The 25575-nt window shown below is 41.6% G+C and overlaps 1 protein-coding gene across 1 annotated transcript in view; it reads left to right on the top strand.

Moving 5' to 3' along the window:
* The window catches only part of LOC130120346 (serine/threonine-protein kinase Nek5), a 42846-nt gene that overhangs the window by 1884 nt on the left and 15387 nt on the right, over positions 1–25575 (top strand). Inside the window, exons 2-18 of the mRNA XM_056288895.1 lie at positions 359–455; positions 754–851; positions 2928–3011; positions 6417–6487; positions 7223–7309; positions 9425–9479; positions 9902–10015; positions 10630–10716; positions 11315–11398; positions 12412–12485; positions 14682–14873; positions 15871–15949; positions 17837–17956; positions 19027–19107; positions 19504–19611; positions 19989–20060; positions 25440–25568. Of these exons, the coding sequence (XP_056144870.1) occupies positions 359–455; positions 754–851; positions 2928–3011; positions 6417–6487; positions 7223–7309; positions 9425–9479; positions 9902–10015; positions 10630–10716; positions 11315–11398; positions 12412–12485; positions 14682–14873; positions 15871–15949; positions 17837–17956; positions 19027–19107; positions 19504–19611; positions 19989–20060; positions 25440–25568 (1632 nt within the window). The remainder of the gene's footprint in view (positions 1–358; positions 456–753; positions 852–2927; positions 3012–6416; positions 6488–7222; positions 7310–9424; positions 9480–9901; positions 10016–10629; positions 10717–11314; positions 11399–12411; positions 12486–14681; positions 14874–15870; positions 15950–17836; positions 17957–19026; positions 19108–19503; positions 19612–19988; positions 20061–25439; positions 25569–25575) is intronic.

The following is a 25575-nucleotide window of genomic DNA, read 5'->3' as shown; positions in this document are numbered from 1 at the left end:
CCCCCCCCACTCACTCCCTCTCATGCTTCCTCCTGTAGAAAACAATTTTAAACTAAGGCAAGAATATTTCCCCCTCTGCTTTTTAAAGAAAGTATTCAAAACCTATAGAAACAAAAAGAGAAATAGAAATCAAGATGCCAAAGCCAAGAGAGCAGAAACAAACAGGAAAAAAAATTATTCACAAAAACAAAATAATTGGTAAAGTAGCAACGGGAATGAAATGTACTGAAATGGGCTTGATGCAGGGAAGAAGAGTGAGGCAATGAGGGAGAGAGTGAGTGTGTAGCCTGTGTGAGTGAGTGTTGGAGGACAGAGAAAGGAAGCTAGGTTGTTTGTTGAGAAGTGCTTTGCTGCTCAGATGTCACCAAGAGAGAGGGAGACATCCAAGAAAGAGGGGACACTGCTGTCAAAGATGAAACATCCAAACATCGTTGCCTTCTTCAGGTCATTTCAAGGTTTGTGTTCCTAGCAGGGCGGATCCATAATAATAGTCTGTCTGTGATTAAATGTTTGCTAAAGCATGCATACATTTGTGTCGTGTGTGTTTGTGTGTTTGCATGAATATGTGTGTCTGTGAGTGTGTATGTGTGGGGGTTTGCATTTGGACTGGAGTGTGAGCAGGCATGCATCAATTATATTGTCAATTGTTATCAATCATTAGGTTTATATTTGTGTATATTGGAGAGAAAAATCATTTCCATTGTGATGGAATTGTGTGTGTGTGTGTGTGTGTGTGTGTGTGTACACGCATAGAAAGGAACAACCTATATATTGTGATGGAGTACTGTGATGGAGGAGACCTGCTGAAGAAGATCAACATGCAGAGAGGAGTCCCCTTTACTGAGGAGCAGGTCCACACACACCCACAAGCATACACATACACTTAAGCACACACAAGTATAGAATAGAATAGAATAGAATAGAATAGAATACAACTCACTACATCACACAAAAATGTGCAACAATTAATACGGAATACACAGTTTACAGCATACAGTTTACATTCAATGCACAAGAGTGCAGATTAATGCAGTTAGTTCATGAAATTTATTGCACTAGGAACAAAACATCCCTCATCGATCTTTTTGATTGCTAGGGGTATTCTGTAGCATCGCCCTGAGCGGAGCAACTCAAAACTCTGTATTCCCCAGATCAAATTTTGAGGCCAAGGCAACATGTTGAACTGTTTGTCATGTTCCTCAAACCATTCCTCAACAAATTTTGCAGTGTGGCAGGGCACATTACCTGCTGAAAGAGACCACTGTTATCAGGGAATACTGTTGCCATGAGGGGGGTGTACTTGGTCTGCAGCAATGTTTAGGTAAGTGGTATGTTTCAAAGTAATATTCACATGAATGCTAGGACCCAAGGTTTCCCAGCAGAACATTGCCCAGAGCATCACACTGCCTCCGCGGCTTGCCTTCTTCCCATCGTGCATCCTGCTGCCATCTCTTCCCCAGGTAAATGATGCACATGCACCTGCCTGTCTATATGATGTAAAGGAAAACAGGACTCTTTAGACCAGGCGACCTTCCACTCCGACATGGTCCATTTCTGACACTCACATGCCCATTGTAGGCACTTCTGGTGGTGGACAGGGGGTCAGCATGGATACTCTAACTTGTCTGTGTCTACACAGCCCCAATAGCGCATGTTCTGACACCTGTCTATCATAGCCAGGATTAACTTTTTCAGCAACTTGAGCTACAGTAGCTCTTCTGTGGGATCAGACCAGACGGGGCTAGGCTTCGCTCCCCACACACATCGATGAGCCTTGGGCGCCCATGACCCTGTTGCTGGTTCACCGGTTGTCCTTCCTTGGACCACTTTTGGTGGGTACTAACCACTGCATACCGGGAAAACCCCACAAGGCCTGCCATTTTGGAGATGCTCTGACCCAGTCATTTAGCCATCACAATTTGGCCCTTGTCAAAGTCGCTCAGATCCTTACACTTGCCCATTTTTCCTGCCTCCAACATGTCAACTTCAAGAACTGACTGTTCACTTGCTGCCGAATATATCCCACCCCTTGGCAGGTGTCATTGTAATGAGATAATTCATATTATTCACTTAGCTGTCAGTGGGTTTAATGTTTTGGCTAATCAGTGTATGCATCCTCAATATTGCCATAAGTCAAGAATGTGTGACAAATGAGTTGGACTGCCAACATATTACTGTAAAGTTGGGAGATGTACTGCTAAGGAGAGTGCGTTAAAATCCCCCAGAATAAACACTGGTTAATCAGCAGATCATGCGAGTGCACTGTTCAAACTGTCTGATAGGCTCTCAGCTGCTTCCTTATTATTGGGACCCGAAACATACACCAAAATAATGGTGAGCTGCCCAAATTCACGGGGTAAATAAAAGGGTCAAAATGATACCACCAAGATCTCATAGTCTCTTGTGCATATCTGTTCAAAGACAGTGAAATGTGTTGCCCACTTTCTGTCAACGAAAATGCAAAGCCCACCACCAATGGTTTTTCACAATTTTATCTTATCTCTGTCGTCCATGTTACAGTCCTGGTTTAACCATGTCTCGGTAAAACAGATAAGATTACTGCATTTAAATCCTCCTCATGTTTGACACAAAGTGTTACCTCATCCAGCTTGTTGTTAAGGGATCTCATGTTTGATAAAGTAATTACCAGGAGGAGAGGGTGACGGCTTCCCCACATCCTTCGCCGGTTTCTAATTCCTCCTCTGGAGCCTCACTTTTATTATTTGTCTTTATTATTTATTATTTCTTTATTAATAATATATAAATCAAAAATATTGATTAATGAAAATTAACAATATTTTTCATGCATGAACATTCAGATGTATGCAGACACATATCCAAGGCTGAACACATATACAAACACATAGATGCTGACACACACCTAAACAGCTGTAAAGTTAAACCCTGCTCCCTTCTGTCTTCCTCAGATTGTTGACTGGTTTGTACAAATCTGCCTGGGGCTGAAACACATCCATGACCGGAAGGTTCTCCACCGAGACATTAAATCACAGGTAGAAGTAACACATCCCCATAAATGGTATTCTTTATTTCAGAGACAAATAGTCCCAACTTCATATATGCATTCTGTATCTATGCTGCATAAGCACTGTACAGAGTGTAAGCCAAGTTGCCCTTCTTGCAGTCAACCTGTATAAAATGTCAGCTTTTTATATAAGTTTTCTCTAAAAGTTGCAGTTTGGGATGTCTATGATCAATATACCCACGTTTTTTAACCATGCTTTAGTCATGCCCTTAAACTAATGCACTTATCCAGGCCATCTCACAATGACACTTTGTTGGGGAATTTGGGTGTCTTCCCTTATTGAATTGTTTATTTCTTGTTAGGTTCACGCACGGTTCAGTTATGAAGGAGAGTGACAACCACATTCTTCAACCGCTCATACGATCTGAAAATTTGAAGTATTGAGTACCAAATGTGAGTGTAGATTCTGTTTACGTATCTGCATAGTGTCTACCAAAGCCACATTGGACAACTACTTGTTAAGTAATGTAAAGTGTTACACTCACTCCTCTACTGCGCCTGCCCCTGTCCTTCATTGGAAAAAGTAATGAAGCATAGCAGGTCATTATGGACCAAACGCAAAGGGTAACCTGCTCAAAAGTATCAACTTTGCAAAGAGAAAGTACATACGACGCCACTGTCGGTGGTGATACTACATCATTACTTGATGGCTTAACTGATGCCGCCTGTTAGCGGAAAACACTGTCTAAATTAGCAACTAAAGTAATGCTTTTTTTTTTGTCTGTAGTAAATGTTTTCATGGGTACAGATGTTCTTTACAGCCAATGCTAGATCAAGGAAATAGAGCGACAACAGTTACCCGTATATATGCAGTCTAGTGACTTTACTCTGTTTTACTCTAATGTGTACCATACAATTAGTGCTGGATGAGATGGAAAATATTATTACCACTATAATCACTTACACCTAACAGCACAGCCATACTCACTCACACCCTGGTTACATCTCGTATTGACTACTGTAATTCTATCCTCTTTGGTCGTCCCCTCAAGTGTTCATAAACTTCATTTGGTCCAGAATTCAGCTGCCCGTATCATTACCAGAATTTCTTCCATAGATCATATCACTCCTGTTCTTCAGCATCTCCATTGGCTCCCTGTTAAATACCGTATTGACTTCTTGATCCTGCTCCTCACCTTTAAGGCCCTTAATAGGCTAGCTCCTTCGTATCTTTCCAACTCCTTCATATCCACACGCCCTCCTGCACTCTCAGATCCTCTTCTGCTCTCCAACTCACTACACCATTGGCCTGCTTGACAACCATGGGGACTAGAGCCTTCAGTCATTCTGCCCCCCTGCCTATGGAACTCTCTCCTGCAAGACTTTCGCAACATTGACTCTCTTTCAACCTTCAAATCCCATCTCAAAACATACCTTTTCAAACTGGCATATTCAGTCTGATACACACTTCGCTGAGTTTTGTGCAGATGATGATTTTATACTTACTTGTTGTAGTAACTTTTTATTGTCTACCCTGCTTTGTTTTGATCTTATGCTGTCTGATACAGTGCTGCTTGTTTTTGTTTTTTTTACTGTGTTCTGTAAGGTGTCCTTGAGTGCTCTGAAAGGCACCCACAAATAAAATGTATTATTGTTACTATTATTATCATTATTATTATTATTATTAATCATAGGGAATTTCATATGATATTGATAGATATTGCAATATATGTAAAAATAATTTTTTTGTGGCTTTTCCCCCCTTTTTCTCCCCAATTGTATCCAACCAATTACACCACTCGTCCGAGCCGTCCCAATCGCTGCTCCACCCCCTCTACCGAGCCGGAGAGGGCTGCAGACTACCACATGCCTCCTCCGATACATGTCCAGTCCCCAGCCGCTTCTTTTCACCTGACAGTGAGGAGTTTCACCAGGGGGACGTAGCATGTGGGAGGGTCACGCTATTCTCCCCAGTTCCCCCTCCCCCTCGAACAAGTGCGCCAGCTCACCAGAGGAGGCACTAGTGCAGCGACCAGAACACATACCCACATCCGGCTTCCCACCCGCAGACACAGCCAGTTGTGTCTGTAGGGATGCCTGATCAAGCCAGAGGTAACATAGGGATTTGAACTGGCGATCCCTGTGTTGATAGGCAATGGAATAGACCGCCACCCCACCCGGACGCCCTAAAAATACAATTTTTAAGAATCCAACTGAGGTTCATCATATTGCACTATTTGTTATTGTAAAGTACAATATCAAAACAAAACTAGGTTTTAAAAAATACTTCAACTATTTTAGACCTCATTCTGTGAAAAAAAAGGTAATAGATTCTTATCATTAATTAAAAGAAAAAAATTGTGTATCACAATAAGACAATATCTGAATTCATCCCAATTCCATTGAAAAATAGGATAATACTGCCCAGCCCTACGTACAAGACGATTTTTATTCTAATCAATGATTTTTTTCTCACTTCCAAAAACTGACGGTGTTGTGTTCAAGAACCCTTCAACACTAAAGCAGTTATGTTAGGAGTGAGTATGAGATGTTCCAGTCACAGGCTAGTCTTGCTAACCACTAGTCTATGCATGCCTATACATATACATACTACTGATAATGTACCAAGTTTAGAATTGAAAAGTTCTCAAGGAAGACCACCAGTAAGTGCACTGATCTCATACGACAACCGGAGGTAAAACATAACAGTGGTTGATCATCTTTGCTGACACACTATTGAGGACCCCCCCCCACACTGTATTTTGCACTACTTTTTCTCCCTTTGCCCTGTTTATGTCAAACTCACACTACACTTCCCCAATATGGATTGATAAGTTTTATCATATCTTGTCTCTAAATCACATCTTTTATAATAATACATACATGGTCTGTAAAGTTGCAACTTCAGTGGGTGAGTAAATAGAGTTAGTCTCCCCTGCTGTCAACTCTCTCCATTTATTCTATCAACACTTAATAACACCCCGGTCTGGGCAGCCTTAAAACTCACCACCCTGTTTACCTGTTCTCTGCATCTCCCTCCTTCTCTTACACATGGCTTTGCTAGAACAAAACCTCCCCTACCCGGCACATGTCCATCAGTTTAAGATGTGCCTAGATTTCAGATTCCCAAATAATAATTGGTGATTTTGCAAAGTTTATGGGGAATTTCATGACCTCTAATATGACTTAGCTTTGTGGAGACAAGCTGCATTTCCAACAAAGACTGCATTGTGCCAACAACCAGAATAGCTGTCCCAAGCTGACCGCAGACATTACCTCCATTCATATCCACTGTTATCTATCATTAGTCATATCCAGTCCCACCACATATGTTCACCCTTATTCAGCTTGTTGCTATCTACACTCAGCCATTATTTTGCTTGTCAAACACAGAGATCCATTCATTCTTTCTTGTCCCTCCGGTCTGTTATAGAATATATTCCTGACCCAGGGAGGGATGAAAGCAAAGCTGGGAGACTTTGGAATTGCGAGAATGTTGAATAAGTAAGTAAGAGTCAGCTTCAACCCCACCCCACCCGCCTGCTGGCAGCTGTTTATGACTGAGGGTTCTGGCACATGTGAAACTCTTCAAAACATTTCATTAGCATTCCACAGACCCTAGACCTGTAGGCGATCCAGCAGTGTGACTGCTAAAATGCACAAGAACATGCAAATCATGGTTGGCCTATTTCCAACCTAATGTAAAGTGTGTCTGTCAGGACTGTGACGAGGTGGAGAAATTCACATGTGCCTGCTGTATATGACACTGCTCATGTATGTTAAGTCAAGCCAAGCATTATTTGTAGAACCAATTACCACAAAAGTTAATGCGCTCGACATAAGAACAAACCGGTTATGAAAATGAAGGTAATTCACACAGAGGAACTGTACTTTAAATGTAGATATATTAAATAAAGACAAGCCTCTTTACAAACACGTACACCCACTTAGGCAAATACACGCATGCACAGATACAGACACTCTCAAAAGGATGACACTTTGTCAAAGGCTTTAAAGATTGGCAAACTTTTACACCTGTATTTAAAAGAGGATATGGTAGTGGTGGGGGGGGGGCATACCAACAGTAGCAATTGAATGAATTCACTTGCACAGACCATGTAAGAATAATATGCCCTAGTGCCATGAGAAAATGGATCAAAATGGAAAGGAACACATTGTTCTTTATTGAATGGAAAACCATCTTGCCGTTTACTTCTTTTTGCTAATGGGATTGTTTAGCACCATGGAACTTGCCAGGACCTGTGTGGGGACACCCTTCTACTTGTCCCCAGAGATCTGCGAGAGCAGGCCATACAACAACAAGACGTACGTATTTACATTGTCCTACACAGCCTTCACGAGTAAGATGAAAGGTCTCTCTTTCGCTCGCTCTCTCTCGTGTTTGCAACTTTTTACAGTTTATGAAAGAGGTGGAGTTATTTTTCTATCATTCACATCAGTAATTTTTCAGTGCTATTTAATAGCCACTTTTCACTGATTGCTTGATATGTCATTTGAAATTAGCTGTGGAATGATGCAAAAACCTCTCTATTTTCCTCTCACTTTACACCCCCCCCCCACCCTCCCTTTCTCAAGCTTTTCTCAAGATGTACTCTTCTGGTCTCAGACAGACAGCACCAAGTCTGAAGCTAAAGCCATAGCATTTGATAACATCAGAGACAACATGTTTAGACCACAAACCGTATTTTTCTAGGCCTGAGTAACCAAACTTGTAAGGTGGAGTTAGTGCAGACATGCCAAATAGTTTTTTTCTGTTGTTTCTAACAGTGATCAAACAAAGGTTTATTCACACCACATGATTGTCATCAGTTTTCTTCCTACTGTACATGTGCATAATACAAAAGGACTAACTCTAATAGTAACCCTGCTAACCCAAACCCTATCTTTATTGTGTAGCTATACTATTTGCACTTGACATGACGTGCACTCCTGGCTAAAATGTTATTGCGAAACTGATTTGTGGCATTGTTCAGCTAATTTGTTATTTGAATCTCGAGCTACTTGTATCAGTGTTGCATTTAACACAACATGCCCTCTTGGCTATGATATGATTACTTTTTAGTGCTGTAAAGATGTCTGTTGGTATACACATGCATATATATCTGGTAATTGCAGACTCTTGTAAGTCGCTTGGGACAAAAGCATCTGCTAAATGAGCAAAGAAAATAAGCATTGTAAAGGGTTAAGAAAATAGTCTCTCTCGCTCTCTCGCGTGCAAATTTTTACACTGTTTATTCTATGGAAGAGGTGGAGTAAAGAGGGAAGCAAAAGTGGTATCATGGATGATCTGTCACTCATATGTGTTTGATTATAACTCATGCGTCTGTAATCGGTCATTTCTGGTAAGTGGCTCACAGGATTCTGTCAAATGGGTGTGGTCTACATGTGTACACACTCACAAACACACACACACACACGCATGCGTAAGCAGCACACATGCACACAGGCTTAGAGGCAGACACATATTCAGACATGCAAAACAAACACGCAGATACACATATAGTCAAACATAGACACACACTGACACAGGAACACACAAATATATGGGCTCGCTGAAACTGTTTCCTTTTTAAATCGCACTTGTTCGCTTTATCTCTTTCCTTTTCTCTCTTGCTTCCTCTCTCACACCCACACACATATATAAGCCACACAAGAGTCAGATGACAGGTCGTGTACTTGGCTTGCAGGCCACTCGAGTGTGTTTTGATAGATCATTGTTGTGGTCTGGCGTCTTGTTTTGACACCAGTCAAGTCAGAAGTCTCAATATGTAGCATGCACAAACAGATCCATCTCCCTACATACACACACTAACACACATGCACACACACACACACACTAACACACATGCACACACTAACATACATGCACACACACACATAAACACACACACATGTATATACATACAAACACACACACAGACAAGTGCTCTTATTCACATTCATGCCACCAAGTGACACCCGCACTGAACACTCAGAACATGCTGCAGATTTGCCTACAATTGAAGGACAGACACACAAGGTTCTGGGTGGAACAGGGAGGAAGTTAATGTTATGGTGTGGCATGTGAATGAATGCAAATGAAAAGAACCTCCTCACAAGTAACTCATCAGATACAAACCAGTGCCTGTCCATGTTTGCAGGTGATCATCTATACGTGAATTTATGGCTTCGGTGTGTGTCTGTGTATTTTTTCTGCTTTAAAAAGTTATTTCTATTTCCTTTTGTCTTTATGTTGAGCCTCCCATCATGTCACATTCTTAGATTGCGCACACTTAATTGGCCATCAATAAAACTTCAACTTCAACTTGAATGTATGAGTCCATGTGCCTGCCTGCATTTATCTGGCTATGCCTGTGCGTCTCTCTGTTTGTGGCTGTTTGCATGCGTGTGTGTTTTTGTCTGCATATTTTCTCATCGTAGGGACATCTGGTCTCTGGGCTGCGTCCTCTATGAACTCTGCACCCTGAGGCATCCAGTAAGTCCCACCACCGCCCATCTCATAGCCCAGCTCCTTGAGACACAGCTGGAACAACTGAGAGCTTGTCTTGATGATGTCAGCCTCGGCTCAGCCAATAGTGAGCTAATGCTAACCCTGCTGGCTAGCATTGACAGTTAGCGCTAACCCACAGTGGACACCCTGGCTAATTAGCAGATTGTGTCACATGGCAAATATCAGAGGGACACCTGAAGGACTGTTTTATTATGTGTGTGCAAGTGTTTTGCTCCAGAGTGACCTTACACTTGTATGGTATATTTGGGTGTGTGTGTTTATGTGTGCTTAATGAGAAACATTCCATACAGTGTGATGGAAATAGGTCTGTGTGTGTGTGTGTGTGTGTGTGTGTGTGTGTGTGTGTGTGGGTGGCCTTGTTTATTTCAATGTGTATTCACCTTCAGTTTGAAGGCAGCAGTCTGCGGCAGCTAGTTGGTAAGATCTGCAGGGGGCATTACAACCCAGTGTCCAGTCGCTACTCCTATGATGTTCGAATGCTTGTCAACCAGCTCTTCAAGGTCAGGAGCCCCCCCCCCCCCAATATATGCTTACTCCACAAGCACATTTTCACAATAGGGTCATTAAAATTTCATTTACCAGGAATGATCAATCAGTCATATGCAGGGAAGGATGATAACTTTTTATCCACTTTCAGCTCAGAGTTCACAATCCATTTGGACTGTTTTATCAGCTACCTAACTGTAGTAGCTAGGGAAGTTTCTGTAAATAGTACATGTTATATAGTCTAGTTTCACAAATATGAAAGAGTGAGTGAGAGAGAGATGGAGAGGTGCTTACAAGGGGAAGTAGTGATGACATGGAATTATTTAAAAGGCAGTAGACAAACAGGCATGTAGATGCTCAGCCCACTTTACCTATTTTACCCACTTGACCTTTAAACGAGAATAAGAAGGTGGTGGATCAGTATGCAGGCTGGTAGAGCAGACTAACTTACCTGCTCAGCTGAAAGTCATGTTTGATAATTATTCACTTTTACCAAGGTAAAACTCCAGTATTTGTTAGTCACTTCTCAGCGTAAGTGATAATGGGGTTCACTAGAAATTAAATTAATGGATAGTCACACTTAGTGCACAACATACCTGTTCTTTTGAAGTATACTCCTCTATCCAAGGTCAACCCCCAAGACCGCCCCTCTATCACCTCAGTCCTCAAACGGCCATTCCTTGAGAAGCGCATCTGTAAGCACCTGGACCCTCAGGTAAACAGCCTCAAGTCATTCTGTGTTAAAGAAAATGATAAATGCATCATTTCAATTCAATTCAATTCAATTCTATTGTCATTAAAAACAATGTGCAGGCACATGTTAAAAATGAAATGAGGGCTATGGCTTCACCAGTGCAAGACAGACACAGACAAACACAGCAAACACAATTTAAGATATACGCACATGAAGACCAAAGCTAAAAATAAGTTAAAAGAGAGCTGGAGTACAAAATATTTAAAGTTCTTATGACATGTCCTCAGCTGGGCTATTGGCTTGTCAATTGTATTTGTGTGTGTGTGTGTGTGTGTGTGTGTGGGAATGTCTTTACTATATTGCACTTTTCAAAATGCAAGGTTAAAAACTTTCCAGGGAAAAGGAACACAAAACTAGACATATGCATTGTATGTATGCACGTGCTTGCATGCTTGTGTTTACGTCATAATGTCTGTGCAAGTGTACACAGCCTTTCATATATTTGTGCGCTAATGCATGTGTTATGCATGCGTGTCTATGTGTGTGTGTGTGTGTGGTAAAACGGTAAAATCAGTAAGTCTGTATGGTTTCCTCTCTCTAAACTCTACTATTACTCAAGGTAATGAAGGAGGAGTTTAGCCTCTCTGTGTTGCACAGGAACAAGTCAGCAGGCTCCCAGGCCCCCATTGCAAGGCCTGCAACAGTACACACACCAGGTAACACAAGGATATTAGCCATTAAAATTCGAGCTGTTTGTATGTGTGTGTGACTATTTGCGTGAGTAAGTATTTAAAGCTACAGCCAAATTCTTATACACACTATGTATTAGAAATAAGAGAAAACAAAAAAAGTAACATCATAGTAATACCCTCACAGAGCCTGGTGATTTGTCTGCAATGTTTGAAGACTTCTCATCCTTGATTATTCATCTATGGAGAAATGAATGGGACGTTTGGATCCTGTTCTCCAATCACTCTGTTCTTGATATATGTTGAATATTGTAGGTAGATATGACCAAAAAAAAGCAACAGTTGTTGTGTGAAACTTGCAGAACTGACCGAGCCTGTAAAGTGGCAAGCAAAGAAGCTGTATCTTTCTACACAGATGCATGTTTTTGAGCCCTCTTAATGGCTTTATTTTCATCTTTCAGAAAAATGTAATATCAGCAATTGATACTGCCACGATAAAATGCAACCGTGATAGGAGGACGGCTTTGGAGAGTGGGGTCAAAAGGGGCATTCACAGAAAAAGAGATGTTAAATTATGATAATCTTGGTACCACTAGTGATTTTATAACTGTTCCTATTGTAACTTGCCCAACAGAATCCATCTTAACAGTTAAAAAAGGCAAATTTATGGCACAAACAAATGCAAGGTAGTCAAATAAATGTGCTCTAGACATGGCTAGAAGCGGTCTTTTTGAAAAATGGGATAGCACATTGGGATAACGCAACACTTAAGAGGTCTATAGCAGTGAATTTAGATCTGAATGCGGAGTATGAGGGTTTGTTGTCTTGGAGGCCTTGGTCACTGCTGCAGTCTGAACTGGGTACTAGCTCTATCCAGTGGTGAATCAATGGCACAGCAACTTTTGATCCCAATTTTCTAGATGTTTCCCAATTGACCTAGCTCCAAAACGTCTTGGGGCTATCCCAACACAGACATCTTGAGGGGGCTCCATTACTGTGACATAAATCTCTTTTTTTGCCATCTCAGCTGGTTGAACTACAGAATGCTGATGACATCTGTGCTTACATGTCCCTTCTAGGCACCTGTTTTGCTGTGGAATCGTTACCCACGCTTTGAAGACCAAAAAGACATGTTTAGCTTGTTGTTTTTGCATATAATTGTTAACTTTTTATTCGAGTGGGTCTGGGTTTATTTGGTGGAACTCTTTAAAACGCTAAACCATTTTGGCTTTTTGCAATCCCATCTTTTTACTTTTTGGTCAGACAGGAGGAACCGTATAGGAAGCAGTGATTTTAATGATGACAGCACAGAAGTAGGGTTTGACCCTGTGTACACCTCAAATAAAAGACGTTAATACCATGCTCCTTCCTCATTTGCTAATCAAGCGTTATCTACGATACTCCAGTTCCAGTTGTCTAACACCTACTATTCTAATTCTATCATCTAGAAAAGATACCTAAGACCAGGGTTTCAGAGAGGCCAACTCCTTGGCCAAAGCCCAGGCACCCGGCGAGAAGACTGCCACCCAAACCAGAGTGGAAAGTACCCGTCAGGCTCTACACTCCTGTCCACTATAAAGTAGGCTTAACCCAACACTCAGTACATGGTGCATACTGCACCATGGTCCTCCATACTGTTAAGAGGCATACTCAAATTGTTTTGCCCCTGGTGACAAGCAATGTTTGAGAATAGATAGAAAATGTGATTTGCAGGCTGAGCTCGCTGGTCTGACTATTGTGAAAGGCAGACTCAACACTGAAGGTGGTTGTGATTTTGCTAACAGGGACTTTAGTTTGCTGAACACCTGAGGAACTTAGACTAGGTAATTTACTGTAATCTAAACTATGTTTTCATTGGTTTAATTTTGTATAATATTTTAGAATTACCCTCTTTCATTTTGTGTTATTTATCATGTATTAATAAACATGTTTATTAATATGGGTAAGACATGTCCCCTTTCTACTCACCTCACATTTTATTGGTTTGATGAACTGGACCCATATGTCACCTGCGCACATGGGTCCCGGCATCTTTGATCCCCACATATTAAGTGAGGAGGTTGTAATGTGCATTTTCCCCTGAAACTAAGAAATAGCGTAGATTTTCTCACTCAAAGTGACTTTGTGATGTGTCTTATTTTTTGTTGAACTTGTCCTCAGGACAATCAGTTCTACCATCCCAGGCTTGTTTTCAGCACAAAAATATACTACTCCCTCAATGTATAACCGTACATTATATTGTTATGTGGACTATCTAATGTTTTAATCTATCTTTGTGTGTGTGTGTGTGTGTGTGTGTGTGTGTGTGTGTGTGTGTGTGTGTGTGTGTGTGTGTGTGTGTGTGTGTGTGCTTAAAAACCTCTCACTTGCCGACATTTTATTCTGTCCTTCTCGAACCTCTGACCTCAGCCATTCCACCCAAGAGCAGGACTACCAGGTGACCCTGTTGTTGTTGGACATTTTAAAGGGCAACAGAACCAAAAGTAAGGAATATTTTGCATTTATTAAGATTGCCAAAAGAAATTCCAGTACATTAATATCACAATTTTGGGTAAACGAGGTCAAATCAGGAGCTGATTTGGGTTTCACTGAACAACACCGGCACTTACCTTGTGCACCCACGCTCCGGAAATGAAGATTCAAGATTCAAGAACTTTATTGTCATTGCGCCAAGCACAACAAAGTTGAAGTTGTGTCAAACCTCAAAATGGTACATACATAGAAGAGATAAGAAAGATGAAATATCAGCAATAAAAAGTATAGAGTCTAAACGATATAAGAGCAAAACATAAGCAGTATAAGGTATAAAATATAATACAGTTAAAGATAAAATACAACTTACGAGGTGCAAAACCATCATCAGAAAAATACAGTAAAGGTGCGGTTAACAGATATGAAGTGGCTTAAAGTGACATGTAAGTAAATATTGCAAATATTGCACGTGCAATAAGATTCCTTCAGACATTTTATTGTAATGATCAGGACTAATCTAATCCTATTTTTTAAATGTCTGGTGGACTGCAGTGTTGCCTCAGATCCTAAAAGGAGCCATCTGGAAGATCATGCAGGACTTCTAATGATTTGCTCAAAGTGGGAGAGCGTGTTTAAATAAAACTAAGTATAAAAGACCAAGGGCTACTTGAGCTCAGTTTCATATGCCCTCATTTTCATACTGGAACAATGTATAGCTGCGACAGGGCGAAGTGAAAATCATCAGCATAGTTGAACCGCAACTCTGACCAATCAGATAGCTTGTTTCCTTATTGTATAATAAATCTACATTTCCTCTTAAATCAGGTGTGAGGTCAACCACTACCAGCACTACCATGCCCAGCTGGATGCTCTCCAAAGAAGGAGCAAAGAGGATGTCACTCCTCCTCCACCTCTTCCCCCTGTTCTTTATCCCCCTGTTGCTCATGCAGCTCCCCAGGAGATGGGGGCAGAGTGTTGTGAAGACAGAGGCAATCCCCATATGGAGCCATACCAACTGTAAGCAAGAGCGATTACAGTTTGATTACAGTTACAATTACTTTGTTTGATCAGAACCAGTCATACTTATAGTTTTTAATCTTTTAAGATTAAGGTTATTCGTTCATTTATTTATTTACTTACTTATTCATTTATTCATTGAGAGGCTGACCTTCAGGTCCCCCTAGTTGCATAATTGTCTCACGGTTCAAAAAATATATCACTGAACATACATATGATCAAAAGCACGGCTTGAATTCTTTTATGAAGACCTTTTAATAAGTTAATTTTGATAAATTCAGACAGTTATTTTGATCAAACAATGATATTCCCATTAGAAACAACTACAATCTCATGGATTGTCATTTTTTCTTAATTTTCGAACACCTATGGTGATACGTGGCTATCTCATTGGTGGTTGATCCTTTCAAAATTGAAAGAATTGCCAGTGCTGTTGTGTCAGCATCTCCCCCACGGCCAAACAAAATAGCATGGTTGAGCCTAAGTTTTAAATGTTGATGAGTAGTATCAGTATCTGTACATCCTTTGTTCATCTGCATTTTGACAGCTAAAGTGAAGAAGTAAAATGCTGCAGTGCCAGTCAAACGTTTGAACACACCTGATTAAGCTCTTTCAAAATCTTGAAGTCATTGCCTATTTATGAATTTCATTTGAAAACAACTTTGAATTTAAAAGACATCCATCCTTCCATCCATTATCTGAACCAGTTATCCTGCTCTCAGGGTCGCGGAGATGCTGGATCCTATTCCAGCGGTCATTGGGCAGCAGGCGGGGAAACACCCTGGACAGGCTGCCAGGCCATCACAGGGCCGAAATGCATTTTGAAATGCCCTGCAACAAGTTGTTTCAATTAGTACTTTAGTGAAATTTAGTGTAAATAAAGGAAAACCCAGAAATGTCCTACCTAACACTAACCATTAAAATGAGCTACTACAAAAGCTTCATAGATTTGGCTATTAATGCATTATCTCTCTTCTCTTCCTTGTCTCTCTCTCAGGGTGGCTGCAGCTCGTAACGAGTACCTTCAAAGAAGACAGGAGGCCAACCAGTATAAAATGAGGGCAGAGAAACAGCTGGTAGGATGGCACACTGACACATTCTCAGCAATGACGCTAAATGATGATGTATCAAATACACTGATCAGCCAAAACATTATGACCATTCACAGGTGAATTGAATGATGTTGATCATCTCTAAATAGGGGCACATGTCAAGGTCTGGGTAGATTAGATGGTAAGTGATGCTGACAACAATCAGTTGTCGTAGTCAACATGTTGGATGCAGGAGAAATGGGCAGGGGTAAAGACCCGAGCGACTTTGACAAGGGTCAAATTGTTATGGCCAGATGACTGGATCAGAGCATCTCTGAGATAGCAAGGTTTGTGGGATGCCGCATTTCGGCAGTGGTGAGTACCTACCAACAGTGGTCCGAGGAGGGACAAACCACAAATTGGGGAAAGGGTGTTGGGTGCCCAAGGCTCATCGATGCACAAGGGCAACGAAGGCTATCCCGTAATGATGGTTATGGGAGGAATGTGTCACAACTCGCATAGCCGCAAACCGTCACAGTGTCTTTGCTGACCGCTGTCCAGCGTTGCAAGCGCCTACAATGGGCATGTGAGCACTGGAACTGGACCTCAGAGCAGTGAAAAGTCGCTTGGTCCAGTGAGTCCCATTTTTCTTTTAGATCACATGGGTGGCTGTGTTCATGTGCGCCATTTATCTGGGGAAGTAATGGCACCAGGATGCACTGTGGGAAGACAACAAGCCGGTGGAGGGATTGTGATGCTCTGGGCAATGTTCTGCTGGGAAACCCTGAGTCTGGCCATTCATGTGGACATCAATTTGACACGTGCCACCTAACCTAAACATTGTTGCAGACCAGGTACAACCCCTTCATGGCAATTCCCTGATGGCAGTGGCCTCTTTCAGCAGGATAATGCGCCCTGCCACACTGCACACATTGTTCGGGAATGGTTTGAGGAACATGATGAAGTGTTCAAGGTGTTGCCCTGGCCTCCAAATTCTCCAGATCTCAATCAAGCGCATCTGTTGGATGTGCTGGACTGACAAGTCCAATCCATGGCGGCTCCATCTCACAACTTACAGGACTTGAAGGATCTGCTGCTAATGTTACGGTGCCAGATACCACGGGACACCTTCAGGGGTCTTGTAGAGTCCATTCCTGTACAGGTTGGCATTGTTTTGGCGACACATTGAGGACCAACAGCATATTAGGACGGTGGTCATAATGTTTTGGCTCGTCAGTGTAACTCACAATACATTAACAAGTCTGGCGAACTGTGCCCCTGTTTAATGGTAAGTCCATAGACAACAAAACTATTCTCCTCTTCAAGAGTTGTTAACAGCAAACCACTATAGTTGTAGTTAGGTCATTCATTCATGTTGTGGCCTCTGTCAGCAACAGTAGCCATGCATAGACATACATATCAATCGTTTTGCCACTTGAAAAACTTATAGTGTGACTAAGGTGTGGTTCCATTATCTGGTTTTAAGCGATTATAGGATCTCCCTATGCCCAGAGCTATATCATCAAAGTCGTTTAAGAGAAAAATGGAGAGGGGTTGACAAGGATCATTTAAATTTGAAAATTCTATTTCTATCACTCTTCATCATAAGTAAAATTCTTCATCAGAGTAAAATATTTACAATAGTTAGAAGGGCTTTTTTTTAGATTTTGTTGGTTTTTTTGGGGGTTTTTTTTCTTTTCATTCAGCTGATGGTCTTCAGCATGACTGAAAATAGGTGAACGTGAGTGTTCAGTGTTAATCTGATGGAGACCTTCACTGTTGTAGATTGTAACAGACCATTGTGTCTGTTGGGTGGATTGAACCAGTCACCTACAGTTTACAGAACAGTCTGTAATAACTAGTCCCTAGTCAATCTTGTCTTCCAAACAGACTGACTGACTGACAGACCGAACTTTCCTCTGTGGTTCTCAGGGCTTGCGCCCATCCACAGCAGATGCTGAGCGCTACAGGAAGCCCGGTGGTCCAGAGCAGGAAGCAGCATGTCCTGCACACCCACACACACCTCAGGACAAGAGACAAGAGGGACAGCTGGTAAGATGGAAAAAAGCAGGGAGGGATATTGATAATATACTGATTTCATTAGTTGGCTTTAATTTTGATTTGTGTGATTGATTTGTTGGTGTCAACTGCTTTCAGTGATATAGGGTGTATCAGTGTTGTAGTCGAGTCACTAAACCTCGAGATCGAGTCTCGAGTCCCCAGTGTTCGAGTCTGAATCAAGTCCCCATTGTCTGAGTCCGAGTCCGAGTCATCAAAGTTAAGTCTGAGTCGAGTTCCAAGATGGGCTCCAGTGCGCCACTCTGGCACTGTAAAAAATTATATGTATCTTCAAAATACATACACTACAATTTGTATGTATCTTGAAGATACATATACTTTTTTACGGTCCCAGAGTGGAGCACTATATGTATCTTCAACAGACATGACAGATGTCTGTTGACGTTTGAGGTTGTCCCGGTCTTCTCCTCAATAGTTCATTTACATACCAAACCTCTAGCAGTGCTCTTGCTGGAATTTGATGTAAAATCCATGTAAGAAAAGCGCACAATTCGGGGTGTCGCTTTAAGCATCTTAGTACTAACTGTTACTGAACATGAGGGTATGCACGTGAATCCGCATGTAGGTGGAACACATGTGCCTGCCCTTCCACGAAATTGAATAATGTTACAGTATTAATATAGCTATCAATATCTTATGCCAAATTATTAGGGCCTATTACCCAAAAAAAAACTAACAAAAACAAAAAAAAACAGTCTTTATCAATTAACAAGTCCGAGTCCTCATCTCCAACTTCCGAGTCCAAATGCAGTCAATGCCCGAGTCCAAGATCGAGTCATCCGTGCTCAAATCCAAGTCGAGTCACGAGTCTTGAAAATCAGGACTCAAGTCCGGGTCCTGGATTCCAGTACTACAACACTGGGGTGTATATGTGTGTGTGAGATTTGTGTGTCTGTATATGTGTGCATGCTGTTGTTTGGTTGTGTAAATGTGTATGCTTGTATTGTATATGTGTATGATTTTGTTCTCTGTGTGATTGTATATTTGTACTGCACTTGTGCATGCGTGCATGCGTGTGTGTGTGTGTACATGTGTACATGCAGGAGTACCTACGTCAGCTAGACAACATCAGGCAACAATATTACCAGGAAATGAGAGAACTGAAGATGAGAGCTGAGGCAGAGGTACAGCCACCCTTTTTTCCAAGATGTCTATCTCTTTTTCCCATCTCTCAGTTCTTGTGATCCTCTCCATTCCACAATTCAATAGGTCTACCCATCAACAATCAACAGGGAAACACCCTGTCTTTTCAAACGGGACACTTGCCAAGATCTTTTCTTTTCAACCTTCATTTTGCCAGAGTAGTTTTGCTCAGAGTGTGTATTAATTTTCAGCAATACCTACCTTCACATTCATGTAGTTACATACTCACAACTGGGAGCTGCCTGGTATGACCAGGCACACACACTTATGCTCTCTTATCCTATTCATAGGGAAATACTTGATCGATTGAAACTCAAGTGTATTGAATGAATTGAATTGCAAATACATCTTAATATAATTTGACTGTGATCTGTCAGATGCAGCAGCAAGACAAACAAGGAACCTATCTTCTCGATAAACACAGAGTCACAGCGCCAACTGGCTTTAGTGATGCCCTCAACCAGCACAGACCCCAATCAGCACAGGTGAGAACATACTATCCAATCACGGATCCACATTTACTAATCATTTAGGTGATGCAACTTTCAGTGAGTTCCACAATAGGCTAAGCTTTACTTCATACATGATTAACATTGTAATCAACCAATATTAAAATAAGTCAACGGTCAGAGCCATGGCACCTTGACGACACTCCTTTTGAGTCTGGAGTTTTCATGAAGATGAGAATTAAAATATGTTGGGGCACGTTTTAAAAAAAAGCCAGAACACCCTTGAAGATTTCTTTTACTGTGATTTTCGATGTGATGGTGATCTCAGCAAAGAATGTTCTATTGGACAGTATATTTGTGCTATATTCACTGTTTGATTGTTGAAGTGATAGCATGACATCTCCTTGTCCCAGGACGTTGAGGAAGTACTGAGAGAGATCAGAGACAACAGAGGAGACAGGATAGCATCACGGGGAAAACTTAAGGTGAGACCAGACTGCGCATGTAAACAAAAAAACACGTGCATGCCTGAAGATAACTATCATCTAAAAGTTTATAGTCAGCTCCAACAACCGCAAGTTATACAACGCTAGCACCAAGTCTGAGCTACCATGGGCCAAGATGGCGGCATGCCAGTGAAAACAACTGAACTACTTTACAACTCAAGACTTGATTTCAAACAGATAGGCTATTTCTTGGCTTTCTGGACCAGAAATACCATTACTACCTGTTATCAGCAGGCAAGACATTTGTCCATTATTGTTTAAATAAAGTCAGCACTCTAGTTTTATGCTGTCCTAACAGTGTGTTACTATCTTGGAGAGCTAGACAGCTAGAGAAACAACTAAGCATTCTCCAATAAAGACCAAGGCGTGACTTTTATTGATTTTACTGAAGTAATGATTTTGTTGTAAAACTGAAAATACATGCAGAAATAATACAAACATCATTATGCATGACTTATAACATAACAGAATTCCATTAAACCGAGGATTTACGTCATAACCAGTTTATGCTAACCGTCTAAACAGCACATACTAATGTTAGTGTAGCTTATCAAAGACCACGGATTAACATCATAATTTTGTTTAGTGCTATAATTCACAATTACTGTGTAACAACTTCTAAACATGTTACTCACAGACGAATAGTCTCCAAGGCTCTGCATGTAAGGAAATATTTTTTAACCACGGCGCACACTCACGTTCGCCGACTCGCTATGAACTGAAACGAAACGGAATGCCTCACTAATGTCTGCAACAGCACCACAAATCGCCCGCAGGTGGCAGTATAATAACAGAAATCTCAACACAAAACTATTATTTAACAGAAAAGGCATCACACTCCCCGCCTGACACAGTATGTCAAGAGTGTGCTACTGCAGTAAATGGGTGTTCTTCGAAGTTTGCAAGAGATGGATTTGAGGATCTACGAAATTTTGAAAGATCTGTTAAGCTTCATGAAAAATCAAAGGAGCACATCAGTGCAGCCGCGCAATCAAGTCTGTTGGGAAATGTGAGGATTGATACTCGCAAAGCATAACGACATGGTCCGGAACAACCGTGACATTCTGAAAAGGTTTATTGATTCGAGGTCATCATTGGGTCGTCAAGAGCAGGCATTTAGGGGGCATGATGAGATTGAAAAGTCTGATAATAACGGAAACTACAGAAAGACGATAGAAGTGTTTTCCCGCTATGATGATGATGATCTGGCTGCTCATTTGAAATCGTCCACTGTGTTTTATGGGATGTCTAAGACCATACAGAATGATCTGATTGAAGCCATTGCTGCTACCGTTCAGGAGATAAAAAGTGAGATTGCCGCTGCGCTTTTTTTTTTTAGTTGCTTCACCAAAAATTTTGGTCAGCAGCCGCCACTGCCCAAAACTATTCTGCTGTCCGTATAAAATTTCACTTCATCCCAACTGACATCCATCTCATCTTTGAGCAACATGTACTGTTCAGTGGCCAACACAGCAGCACATAACTCAAGCCGCGGAAGTGTATGCGTGGGTTTTGGTGCTAGTTTGGACTTTCCTATTATAAATCCGACATGATGCTGCCCTTCAAGGTCACAGGCTCTCAGGTAGGCCACAGATCCTATTGACATCATGGAAGCATCTGAAAAGATGCATAGCTCTTTTCTAAGAGTGGATGACAGTAATACTGAAAGGTAACACCTCTGAATCTTAAGATACTCAAGAGCCTCCAGCGATTCCTTCCAGAGATTCCACTCTTCTTTCTTTTCTTCAGGGACATCCAGGAACTGTTTGTCTTCCACAGACAGTGCTGGCTTGTCATCATTTTTGTCCGCTCAAACACTGAATGTCCAAGGCCCTCTGTGTTCACAGTGAGGCTTACATCGTCTATACAGGCTGAGGAGCGTAAACCTTGGGGCTGTGTTGTGTCACTGAAGTTTTCCTTTACTTGGAGGCGGTTTGGACAAGGGCTGAGGATGGACGCATGGCCAACATGTTTACTTTGAAAAAATGTATGTTCTTTGACCTATGGACCGTTCCTAAGCAAGCTTCCCCTACAATGACCCATCCCAGGTTGAGATGCTGGGCATAAGGAGAATTAAGGGGCCCATTTATCTGCTCATGTACTTTGTGCACTCTCAAAATATCTTGCCCTAGGAGCAAACATATAGGAACAAGAGGGTCTACAGTGGGGATATTCTCTGCAACTGGCCTTAGGTGTGGATGATGAAGAGCAATGTCAGGACTAGGGATCTCGGACCTGTCGTCAGGAATCATATCACATTCGATTAAGGTAGGTAGAGGAAGCTGCATTTTCCACCAAGGGGTTCAATCACAAAGCTGACCGCTCTTCGACCTGATGTCTCGGTTGTCCCTGAACAGGTCTTCAATGTTTAGAGGCTGGTGCTTGTTTTGATGCCAAATATTTTTTTTTAAAAACTCAGTCTTGGCTGACAACCGGTTACTCTTTTCGTCTAAAACTGCATACATCCTCACAGCTTTCTCTTTTTGCCTGGCAGGGTATGCTTTCACAAAACCAATCTTGGAGCATAAGCGTGGACTGCGAACATCAGCCTTGATGCAGATTTCTGGACACCTGGTGGTAACGGGTAGATGTGTCATCAATCTACTCACTGCCATCCTCTTTGTTTGCTATTATAGCTGCTGTGGTCAGAGCAGGTGGACCTGGAGGCAAGACGGCACTGTGCTTCTCACTGTTGCACTCCAAGCACTTGATCGGCTTTTTGCAGTCTCTGGCGACATGCTGGGTTGACTCACAGCACCTAAAGCAGATCTTGTTTTCCTTAAGAAAGGTCTTGCACTCTTCTATATGCTTATTTCTGAAGATCCTACGTTTTTTCAGTGGGTGTGGGTTTTTGTGTATTAGACAATGTCGCTCAGCACTGTTGGCCTTCTTCTCTGTACTGTGTGTTGTGTTAACTGGGGATTCTGATGGAACATCTGTTTTGTGCACCAACACAGAAGCCTTGTTGTGTCTCACAGGTTTATCTGCTTTACAAAACTGGCTGTTGGTTGCAGAGATGAAGAAACTGGGGGGTCATTTCGAATCTTGGCCTGATGTCTCACAAACTTGGGAGAAAATGGCAAATGGTTGGAATGGGACATTGAACTCCTCTTTGTATCTTGACTCTTGGGTTACCCATTTCTCTTGCAAACTGGGTGGGAGCTTCTCCACTATCGGTTTCACCCCGCGTGCCATGTCTAGATATGCAAGGCCAGGGAGATAGCCCTCCACTTTTGCGCATTCCAACTCCAGAAGAATATCACCCAGCTCTGTGAGTTTGGTGTTGTTTTTATTATTTAGCCTGGGGAAATCTTCTAGTTTCATCAGCAGTGCATTCTCAACTATCTCTGCTGTTCCATAGCATTCCTCCAGTCGTTGCCACACCATGGCCAATCCTGACACAGGCTTCATGACATGCACAGAGCGAATTCTTTTCACATGTTCTGTTGACTCGGGTCCTAACCACTTAATCATTAAATCCAGTTCTTTAGCAGTCAACTCTAGATCCTTAGTAGTACTCTGAAAAGAAGCTTTCCACACCCAATAATCTTCAGGATGATCGTCAAACTTCAGAAGACCAGAGCTCACCATCTCTTTGTGAATTAGGTACTTTGTGATGTCTTGCACAGCATTGGTCTCAGAAAAGAGCCAATTTTCTCTCTTACTAAAGCTCTGTGACTGGTCGTGAAAATACACCTGACTTGTGGAGATGTTCCTTGATAGCTCCTCTATTCTATCTTTAAGCTCAGTAGCACTAAGTTGACCGACATCTTGTCCGCCGTGATGAGGAGCCGAATCATGTCTGGTGGGTCTGAGAGAGTCCTCTGGGTCTATATTAAATGGTATTTTAACCAAGTAAGGCTGTGAGTGCTTTTGGACATACTCACTTGTACATTGGGCTGCAGTTAGAGTTGTCTCTTGAACTTTTGGCCCCTCTGAGCATTCACCATTTTCGATGTCCTCCACTTCTTCATAAACAGCGACCTTGGCATTTGCAGCAGCAGCAGCTTTATGGCTTCGAAGAAGGTGTAATCGTACCTCTAGTTCGGCTTTCTGCCTCATCACCACTGCTTCTTGTTCAGCAAAGGATAACGGAGCTTGAGCTGCCTGTGCCTTTGCATGGGCACTAATAGCAGCAGAACTTGCAGAAGACAGTTTGCCCCTTTTTGATGATCTAGAACATATGGATTTATTGTCAGTAATTTGTGGAAGTTTACTTTCCTCTGACTATTCCACTCTTTATTCTGGCTGATCACTATCCTCTGGTTGTGGTTGTGGTGTGAGCTGACACTGTGTTCCTGAGCGAAGACTCATGGTTGGTGTATAATATTCTCCCGTGCTTGCTGTAGCCCACTGTGATCTCATCTTTTTACTATGCTGTCCTCGCAATGCGTTACTATCTTGCAGAGCTACAGCTAGCGAACAACTAAGCATTCTCCAATAAAGACCAAGGCAGGACTTTTCTTGATTTTACTGAAGCAATGATTTTGTTATAAAACTGAAAATACACACAGAATACACATACATCATTGTACATGACTTGTAACAGAATTCCATAATCGAGGATTTACGTCATCGACACCTGAACCAGCATCATGCCTAATACGAAGCAAAGGGATAAACTTGACTATTGGACTAGTTTTATTTATTATCATTGTTATTTGTGTGTGTGAATTAATTAATGGTAAAGCACTTTGAGTGGCTGTTGCAGCTAGAAAGGCGCTACATAAAATACAACTTGATTGCTTTATAGATAACCAGCTTATGCTAACAGTCTAAACAGCATATGTTAACGTTAGCGTAGCTTATTAGCAAAGACCACGGATTAACATCAACATTTTGTTTAGTGCTAGGTATAATTCACAATTACCGTGTAACAACTTATAAACATGTTACTTACTCGGAGACAAATAGTCTCCAAGGCTCTGTGTGTAAGGAAATATTTTTTTAACCACAAAGCACATTCACGTTCGGCGACTCACTATGAACTGAAACGAAACTGAATGCCTCTCACTAATGTTTACAGCATCATGATAAATTGCCCGCAGGTGGCAGTACAGTAACAGAAATCTCAACACAAAAGTGCTACTTAACAGAAAAGGTATCACAAGTTTTATCATTTTCTATACTTCTCTGTTATAACATATAGACAAATGTTTTACTTATATGCTCTTGTTATATAAAGCTCCTTATCCTGTCAACACTAGATATTGTGTTGTACAGCACTCTGCAGACTAGGTTTATGTTTTGAAGTGATACATGAATAAAATGATGAGATTTATGCATGGTTAGCAAATACATCTTTCTTAGTCAGTCCTCTATTTTTTGTTGCTTTTGCCTTTTATTACATGCTGTCAGAAAGGAATCATGTTTGAGATCCGATTGGAAGAGGAGGGTATGAAAGAAGACACTGCAATGGAGAAAGAAGAGAGCGGAGAAGAAAACAAAAAAGAGAAGAGTGTGGGCAACAGAGGAGATGAAGAAGATGTGAGTG

This window comes from Lampris incognitus, chromosome 11, assembly GCF_029633865.1.
Source record: "Lampris incognitus isolate fLamInc1 chromosome 11, fLamInc1.hap2, whole genome shotgun sequence".
NCBI classification, from domain to species: Eukaryota; Metazoa; Chordata; class Actinopteri; order Lampriformes; family Lampridae; genus Lampris; species Lampris incognitus.
This window is presented reverse-complemented; position numbering and strand designations above follow the sequence as displayed.